Source organism: Epinephelus moara, chromosome 11 (genome assembly GCF_006386435.1).
Source record: "Epinephelus moara isolate mb chromosome 11, YSFRI_EMoa_1.0, whole genome shotgun sequence".
Taxonomy (NCBI): Eukaryota; Metazoa; Chordata; class Actinopteri; order Perciformes; family Serranidae; genus Epinephelus; species Epinephelus moara.
This window is the reverse complement of record NC_065516.1, coordinates 24734841-24744132: the sequence shown is the minus strand read 5'-3', so window position 1 is coordinate 24744132 and position 9292 is coordinate 24734841. Positions and strand designations below refer to the sequence as shown.

Here is a 9292-nt window from a genome sequence, read left to right as displayed (position 1 = left end):
TCTTCTTCTTCTTCTTCTTCTTCTTCTTGACCAATATTATTTTACATAATTGTGACAAATGGGTGGTTGCCCAAGTCACGTCTCATAGATTTTGTAAATATTAGACAAAGTCAAACCTTCCTGTTTTTTGTTTTTTTTATCAATAGTATTTCAGATATAACAAGTACATTAAGTACATTTTACAGATACTTCATTTTATGACATTGACATATTATCATTTTAACATCATATGTCAAACAACAAAATAAAAAGAAGACAGAAAAACAAAAAATAATGCATACATTGAATTGTACAAGGGAGATTTATTTTTATTAGATTTAATTTTACCAATTATTTGAGAGGTCATAATCGCTTTCTTGTTCGTTGTTATCTCAGAAACAGACTCAAAGTAGTTCAGCACAAAACAGAAGCTGAAGCACTCTCGTCTTATGGATGTGATATTTGAACCTTCCTGAGTTTCTTTCAACAAGAACCTGACTTCAGTGACAGTCCTGTCTTCTCTGACTCCTCACACTACTCTATGCCAGCCTGCTGGCTTCCAACTGGAATGCATTAGTTTTGTGTTACATGTCCAACACATGTATCAAGTATTGTTCATGTCTATTCCTAAAACATTTGACATCACAGCAGATTTTAATTTAAGATTGCTCATTTTGCTGTGAGGTGTTGTTTGAATTTCTCTCATATAGAGTATGCAGCTAAGTTGACTGGTCAGCTGGTGAACTTTTGAACTGTCTGCCCAGGGTAGATGTGATGCAGACATGAAAGACTGGCTTCTCTTAGATAAAGTTGTAAATAACTTAAAACATTTTCACCTCAGGCAACTATAAGCATGATATTTTCACTTCAACCTCAGGGCGCACAAGCAGTAGTCCTGTAGCCTTATTTGGGTGTGGCCCAGAGGAGTTCGACTTATATATAGACACAGCGTTCAATCCCCAACAATCCCTACATCAACCAATCTTAATGATTCTCCACTGGCTTATTCTCTGCGTTGTCATGTTTCTCTGAAGCTGTATAATAATAAAATGAAGGATAATTATTTGACATATGTACCTGTTTTTACTCCAGTACACAATCTTCCCATTCAGCTCTGCATCAACAGGATCAGTTCTCTTACTATTTCTATGTTGAATTTAAGTCAATGATGTTTTCCAGATAAGCATCAACAGGAAAATATTTTGGCAGATATATGTGATTCAACATTCACACACATGCACACATACACAGCACATAATTCACCTCACACAGCAGTTCATTTTTTTTTTTTTTGACATTTTGGGTTAATCATATGACATTTTTGGACACTTAAATCATGGCCCACATATTGGGAACTTTTTTTTTTCATGTTTGCCCAAGTCTTTGTGGGAAGATGGTATGGTGTATCAAGGTGTTTCCATGGCGATAAGGGTAATGTGTCAGGGTCCCCAGAGTTTAGGCCTGGAAAGGTCCTGACTGATAAGCAGAATGAAAAAGTCAGCAGTTTGGTCGGTGCCATCCCATCCCTGTTTTCACCCCTCACCCGTCTCCTCTCCACAATCTCGTCTTCAGTCTGCCTCTGCCCCCCCCACCCCTGTCCTCCATCTTTCCTCTTTTGCACCTGCTTAATACCTCACCCCGCTATTTATACCTGCGTCTGCAAATGCCATCTCTTTCATCCCCCATTATTCTCCATTTACCTAATTTTTCCTCTTGTGTTGCTATTATGCTCTATTTTTGACATTTATTTTCACCCTGTCCTGGCTGCCATCTATTAGAGCCTCACTTATCCCCCCCCTCCCTTTTTTTTTTTTTTTTTTTACCTTCCTTTATTTCACACCTTTGCAAGTGTGTGTAGAATAAGAGGGAGACTTAAACCCATCTAAATTTAGAAAGCCAGTGTTAGATGTTAATACTTTCCTTGAAAGAAAGTAATGTATTTTAGCTGTAAACCTCTGCTTTAACTGAAGTACATTAAAACCATGATAGAGTGAAGGTTGGTCTTCAAGTTTTCATCACGAATCCAGTCAGAGAATAGATGAAGGGTTTATTTAAAGTTGGCAAAGTCATTAACTAGAGGGGAAATGTGAAAAAGCACATACACAGTAACCATATAAATTGTTGTATGACGACTTGTTGTGATAGATGATATTTGACTATGTGTTGTAGGTGGACACACTGCGGTCGGAGCTGGAGGGGACGTGGTCTGACAATGCAAACCTTCGCCATGAGAGCCAGCTGGTCATGACTAATGTCAACCGTTGGATAACTGAACAGAAGTATGACCACACTGATGTGTTTTTTAAAAAAAAATGTTATTACTATGTACGTCTTTTCATTGATGTTGTGTGTGTGCAGTGTATGTTTTCATGTTTCTTTACACTGTAAAGCCTATGGCCACTAAATAATCCTGGACAGGCCCCATGTTTGTCATGACCCGGCTCATAGGCCATGACAAAAATGGGAGACACACACGGTATCAACTGAAAAGTGCCCATATTTATTGTTAACAGAAGATAATCGCCAAAAGCATAATTGAGTTATGAGGTGTGTAAATCTGTGTGTCAGTGTGTCAGGGTGAGTAGGTGAGTGAGTGATGTATGCAAGGTGTTGTATGGTGTAAAACACAAACTGAAAACCAGGCCGAAGCCAACTAAACAAAACGTGATGGCACTCACTCAGCTACGCACATCAGGACCTACAAGCCACAGCAGACAGACACGGGAAAACACACACAAAGCAGGCTTAGCTGAAGCAAGAGGCCGTCACAATGTAGTGACACTACATAATTTTTTTAGTGTTTTACCTTTAGTGTCCTCTTATAAGTATTTTAAAGTTCATCATTGGATTTAAGAAGTCTGTCTTCTCCTCTTAGAGCTTCCAGTGAGAGCCTCGCTGCCCAGATGAAGGCCCAAAACAAAGTGCTGCTCATTGTCACCGAAGAGAAGGAGTGAGTGTTTATTTTCTAAGTGAGATTGAGTGAAAGATTTATCAATGTGTGAATTTTTGTTTGTGTGTTGTTGGTGTCGGTGTGTTAGTCCTGTTGGTAACACTTTACTTGAGGGCATCTACATAAGGGTGACATGACACTGTCATAACTATGACATGACGCAGTCATGAACCTGTCATAAACATTATGTACATGTCATAAACCTTTATGACTGCTGTCATTAAGTGTCATTCGGTTTTTGTAATGAGAAGTTGACATTGTTTGGGTTGTCTTGATTATGTCAACTTGACATTAATTAAAGTGACATTACCAAAAGTTGTCTTTGTCATGACAATAATAATCATTATGTCAAGTTGTCATAAACACAAAAAGAGGTGCATTTCTTGTTAACGTCAAGTTGTCATTATAAGGACATCCCAAACAAATTTAATGTCAACATTAACATCTTCTGGTAATGTCACTTTAATTAATGTCAAGTTGTCATAATCAAGACAACCCAAACAATGTCAACTTGTCATTACAAAAACCGAATGACACTTAATGACAGCAGTCATAAACGTTTATGACATGTACATAATGTTTATGACAAGTTCATGGCTGTGTCATGTCATAGTTATGACAGTGTCATGTCACTCTTATGTAGATACCTTAAAGCAAAGTGTTACCGTCCTGTTCAGTATATTCATGTACTAAAGGTGAGTAAAGATGGAGGAATAAAACAGCTCAGCTAACTGCTCCACCTGCAAACTAGGTCACCTTTCCCACCAGAGGAGTTTGTGACTCCATCACGTGTGTGTGTGTTTTTATGTATAGTATGTGTTGGAGTGATTCAGGTGGACTCTCTGACATGCTCGCACCTGACAGTCATTCTGCATATTTGCATCATCATGACTCACACACACACACAGACACGCACACATGCACACACACAGACATGGGCGTGACATATTCCTCTTCCCAGAGATCAAAGCAGTCTAGCTGTCTTCTGTCATCCCACCCCCCTGCCGTGCCATACCTCCCTCAGCCCCGCCCAGCAGCACCACAATCGTCTGTGTGTGTCTGCTTTTAACTCTCTCTCGCTCTCGCCTAACTTCCACTCCCTGTGAGTGTGTGTTTTGTTCTTACGTTTTTGTTATGGTAACCTGTAGCAGTCTTTAAACAGCTGGAACACACAGGCTACACCAAGTTAGAACGACAGAATATTTCCTCCTCATACTCAGTACATTGCCTGAATATGCAGAAACGTGATACAACTATTTCCGCTGCTATTAAATACAACTATTTCATGCTTGTGATGTGTAGTATAGTATTGCAATAAACATCTGAGTAAAAATTGTTTTATTGTTATGGATACTGGAAATTTGTGGCATAACAAAATGGTGAAATAAATAGCCACAAGGGGTACGTGATGAATGGCTGCAGAAATATAGCGTTTCATTATAATGGATCGTGAAGTGTGTTTGTGTGTGTGTGTGTGTGTGTGTGTGTTTGTGTGTCAGAGATAATGTCTGAGCTGCTAGTTAAAGGCTCTGGAAGCAGAGAAACACAGACACCATCGGTGTTTTGTGGCAGAATATTTTGTCTGCCATGTTAACAGGAGTCTCTTGATGATAATAGGTGTCTGTCTCTCTCTGTGTCTGCCTCTCTATGTATATGCCTCTCTTTAACCCTGCATCTCCCTGGCTTCGTCAGACATCTCCAGGACGCTAATGACACATTGAAGGCGGAGGTAAAGAGACTAAAAGATGTGGCGGATGAGAAGGAGAGAGACGCGGAGCACTTCAAGGTGAACAAGGGCAAAGTGGAAAAGCAATGAACTACAAGTAGGGAAGAGACAAAAGAGGGTCGATCACAAACAGGTTTGTTTTTCATTTTATAATTGTTCGCAGGCCCGGATCCGAGACCGGGACATCCAGCGAGACGAGAGAACGTGAGTCATTTGTGTGTGTGTGAGCGTACGTATACATTTGTGTGCATCCACCAGCTGATCAGAGTTTAGCATTCACACGCGACAAAAAGCGTTGCCCACCGTGTTTCGCTCTTTCACACACAATCTAGCCCGAACAAAGCTGATGATGGTAATAACAGCAGGAGTGCCAAGTTGTGAATGAAACACCCCGTGGGCCTAGCCACCTGTGATTCCCCGTGTGTGTATACGTGCGTGCCTCTTCTTCCATCTGAATACGTTATTCACGCTGGGCCTTTAACAATGATTACACTCCAATCAAGGACCCATCCTCTCCTGCTTGCCACCCCCATGGCTGTCAAATAGCATTCATCAATAGAGAGGAGATATATTTATTATGTTCATTAAGGCAATTAAAATGAATGTGGCACAGATGGGATTGGGTGTAGGATGGATGTGAGAAAGGAGGGTGTTTGTGGGGGCACCTGCCTGCAGCAGTACTCCCCATACCCCCAGTGTGACCCCCCTGAGGTCTCCCTCATTAACAACTCCCCCCACCCCACAAACTCACCCCGTTTTACACACATGCACACGCTCATGTTGCACCCCTCCCCTAACGAACCACCAGGCTCTGTTTCCAAAACGGATCAGATTTGTTTTGACTGGAGTAGGTTTCCAATGCTATTCAAAGCTGTCAGTCATTTTAATGATATCATTAAGGGGCCGCGACAGAAAGATGAATCGCTTTTCTTTGTCTTTCCCTCATAATTGCGAATGAGCGAGAGAGAGGGGACAGAGCGGGAGAGGCAGTTCATATAGATGTATGCATAAGAGGGGTTTTGATTGAGCGAATATAATAACATGGAACGAGATAAAAACAGTGAATGAAAGCCTCTTCCATAGTGTCTCCCCATCCATTCTCTCTCTTTCTCTCCTCTCCACCCTTTTCTTTATTACCAGGGTTCCTAATTTATTTCATTTCATTACTGTACCCCCACCACGCACACACACACCTACCCAAAATGCCATATGTATGAAAATCATACATCCATAAGGCAACAGATGTGTCATGATATTTGCATGGCAGCCATATACATTCAGTGTATGAATCTCATTACTGGTGGCAAAGGGGATATCTTCAGTGTCTCTCTACTGCCACTATCGCTGACAGCAATCAACACGGCGTGAAGGTTTTGTCATTAGATATGCCTTTATTAAAGAAATGTATTATGATTACATGGCCTACTGTTCCAAAGCAGCTGGAGTGTCACAGCGTCGCACTGTCGGTGACATTTTGTACCAGTAAAGCTCCTTGGAAAGACGAGGAAAAGAGAAACGGAGGAGATAGAAATTTAGACTGATAAATATTACAGAGGCCTCTTAAATATTTAAGTTAGATGAGTTGTTTTAGGCACGATGTAACAGCATATCACCAAATTCAAGGATGTACTTTATGAAGAAATATGTACACCTTGCAGTTTTTACTGATTATTTCGAAATAAATATGTCAATCAATCAATCAATCAATTGTCACATGATATCATATAAGGTACAGCTCCAGTGAAATTAGATCCTGTCAGCTCCTTTGACTTGTGCTTTGCAATTTAGCCCCTTCTTGCCTCTTCTTCTCTTCTTGCATTGTAGTCTGCTGCTTTATAATTGGCCATGTTGGCTGCTGTGCACTTGTTTTATGCATCTCAGATAGCTCTGGTAATCCATTTTAGCTGCGGAATGATATCACTGTAGTTTGGGGTGCTTCTGTTTTCCAGTTACTTCATTGTTGTCAGCAGTGACATTGATGGTGATGGAATGTCATGAAAAGTACTTCAGACTCTTATTTGGTCCATCTTTCTTGGTGTTGTTTACATATCTTGACCTCTTGCCGCATGGTCACTCATGCCAAACACAGGCAGTAACTTTACTCTGTAGCCGCCTCTGAATGGCGATACTACAAACTATTCCTTATTCAACATAAAGCACATGTCTCATCCCCTTTTCTTGCCTGAGTCCTCTGCCAGTTCATGATATCCCATTGGAAACTGGTGCAGGCCTGAAGGTTGACCAGATTACTATCCAAAGAAAGCCTACAATGGCTAATAGTGTGCTAGTTTGTCACAGTGCCTCCGATGTGGATATAGATGTAGATAAGGTCTTGATTTTCTATGTAGACATCTGAATCATAGCTCCTTCTTTTCTTATAAGTTTTACACTGCCAGATTCTCCGCGAATGTTGGGCCGTTTTGCCGGCAAGCTGCGAGCGTTTAGACACACAGAGCCGGATTGGTGAGTTGATCCGAGGTGCCCAATTTTCCGCCTTGTAGGGTAGTCACATTGGCGGAACCCTTTTAGTTTAAACAGACCGAGGCGGCCTTCCGCAACGGGAGGGGCTGTTGATGACTTGTGGGAGGAGCTGTTGATGACGCCGCACGTGCGAGCCACTGGCGGTGGATAAACAGGAAACAGCTGATAGCAGGAATTAGCGAGCAGCTAGTAGCAAGAGGGAAACACAAACCTGACAGACACTGTAAAGATGAGCAACTGGGGAGACAAGGAATTGCGCGCCCTCCTTGTCCTCGCAAACGAAGAGGCCATTAACCGTCAGATGACGGGGACGATGAAGAACGGGCCGACTTACGAGAGAATTGCCGAAGGACTGACCAGACACAGCTTCCCTCCCACATCACTGTTTACGTCACACGCTGAGCTACACGTTTTGTTACTTGCTCACGCCCCCCATTGCCCCGAAAAAGGAGCATTCTGTATAAACAAAATAGGTAGGTGACATTTTGCCACACTCCCCGATTTTGTTTTTATACTGCCAATGCTGAAAAAAGACTGATTGGGCTTTCCTGCAAATTTGCACAATTCCTGTTTAAAAAGGGCTACAGTCTTGATTTTCCATGTAGACATCTGATTCATAGCTCCTTCTTTTCTTGATGTTTACTGACGTTTACATTTGAAAACCTCAGCTAGCAGAGTCAGCAGGAGGAGAGTTTTCCCATCCCGCAGCCACACACCACCACTGTCCGTCACCAACCACAAACAGCACCACCAACACTTGTAACATACATAAGACATAACAGCATGCATGTGCATACTTTAGCGCAAGTGTAGCTGAGCTGATAAAGAGACTAGAAACATCTGTGCCATATTTTTATTTAAAGTTTTAAATATAGTATTGGGGTATTTGTTTGCCCCCCTACTGATCTTCTTCAGTGTTGGATGGCTGGTTGGAGAATATGGTTGTTCAGAAGATGTAGGAGGGATCGGAGGTATTGGCTTGAGAACAATACTCGTTAGTTTTAATTGCTATAATCTGTTGCACAGCGCAGACACGATCTGGAGTAACAGTGTTGGTATCAATCAACAACGCCATAAAAAGCTGACAGATCCCGGTCACGTTGTTCAGTGTGCCTGTAAAAACCTCGGAGATGCTACTGTATGTGTAGCAGGGTGTGTTTTCCAAACCCTGCCTGTTGCCTGGGAAGGAGGATGCTAAGTTTCTGGCCTTTCCCTCCCCGTTTTGCCTCCAGAAGCATTTAATATGAGGAGTAAGAATTGGCGTTGGTGCCATAGAGCCGTGTTTGTGCTGTAAAGCAATGATACTACTTTGTATGTTTGCTCTGAAATCCATGTGCAATGCTAAGCAGAGGAAATGCAAATATCTTAATGTGTTTCTCAGCACAATTACACTCCAGTCTGAAGCTAATTGAATGATTTGTTATCAGATTTTTTTCACATTTCACCTCAAATGATCTAAAATTCTATCTGAAAACATTAAAATACCAGTGCACATTGAAATACACTAAGTGGTGGAAGCAGGGATCGATGCTGTTTGCTGTGACTGTCTGTGACACAACCCATCTGGGGGGAAAGCGCTCATAAAGCATCAGGCTTCATCAGTCGCACCATTAACAATGTGCTTCCAATTAAGAGCACCCAGTGATCACAGCAGAGGATTTGTACAAACACAGAGAAGCGACGTGACGGAGAAACAGAGAGAGGAGATAAGAAGGAGACTGCGGGAGAAGACAGCCAAGTCTTGCATAAAATTTTTGAGATGAGAGCAGTAAATAAGAGAGATGAGAGTGAGATTGGGCCATGTAGTTTATTGCCTGGTTTAGAGAGCATGGCAGCTTGGCTTTGACACTAATGACTGTAATTATACACACACTGATTGGGTTAGGCCGCTAATTACACACATCCATGTTTGCGTGTAAACACAGGAACACATGTTTACACAGGCGTCATGCCAAAGCGCTAAGCGCATCGCTGCCTTCTCACATCGGGTGCATAAATCTCACACAGTTGTCTCAGCGGCGGTGATGTTTCATGATCTGCTGAAGACCACATTAGCATCTAGGAAAGAGTTTAAATCATGTGAAGAATCTGCGGAGATGGTGGCGCTTTGGATTTTTATACTCGCGCTTAAAGTTTATGCCTCCTGTTTTTCCCTT

The 9292-nt window shown here is 41.8% G+C and overlaps 1 protein-coding gene across 1 annotated transcript in view; it reads left to right on the top strand.

Moving 5' to 3' along the window:
• LOC126397788 (trichohyalin) overlaps positions 1 to 9292 on the top strand; it is a 118133-nt gene that overhangs the window by 100699 nt on the left and 8142 nt on the right. Inside the window, exons 23-26 of the mRNA XM_050056745.1 lie at positions 2149 to 2258; positions 2855 to 2929; positions 4622 to 4715; positions 4819 to 4859. Coding sequence (XP_049912702.1) covers positions 2149 to 2258; positions 2855 to 2929; positions 4622 to 4715; positions 4819 to 4859 — 320 coding nt within the window. The remainder of the gene's footprint in view (positions 1 to 2148; positions 2259 to 2854; positions 2930 to 4621; positions 4716 to 4818; positions 4860 to 9292) is intronic.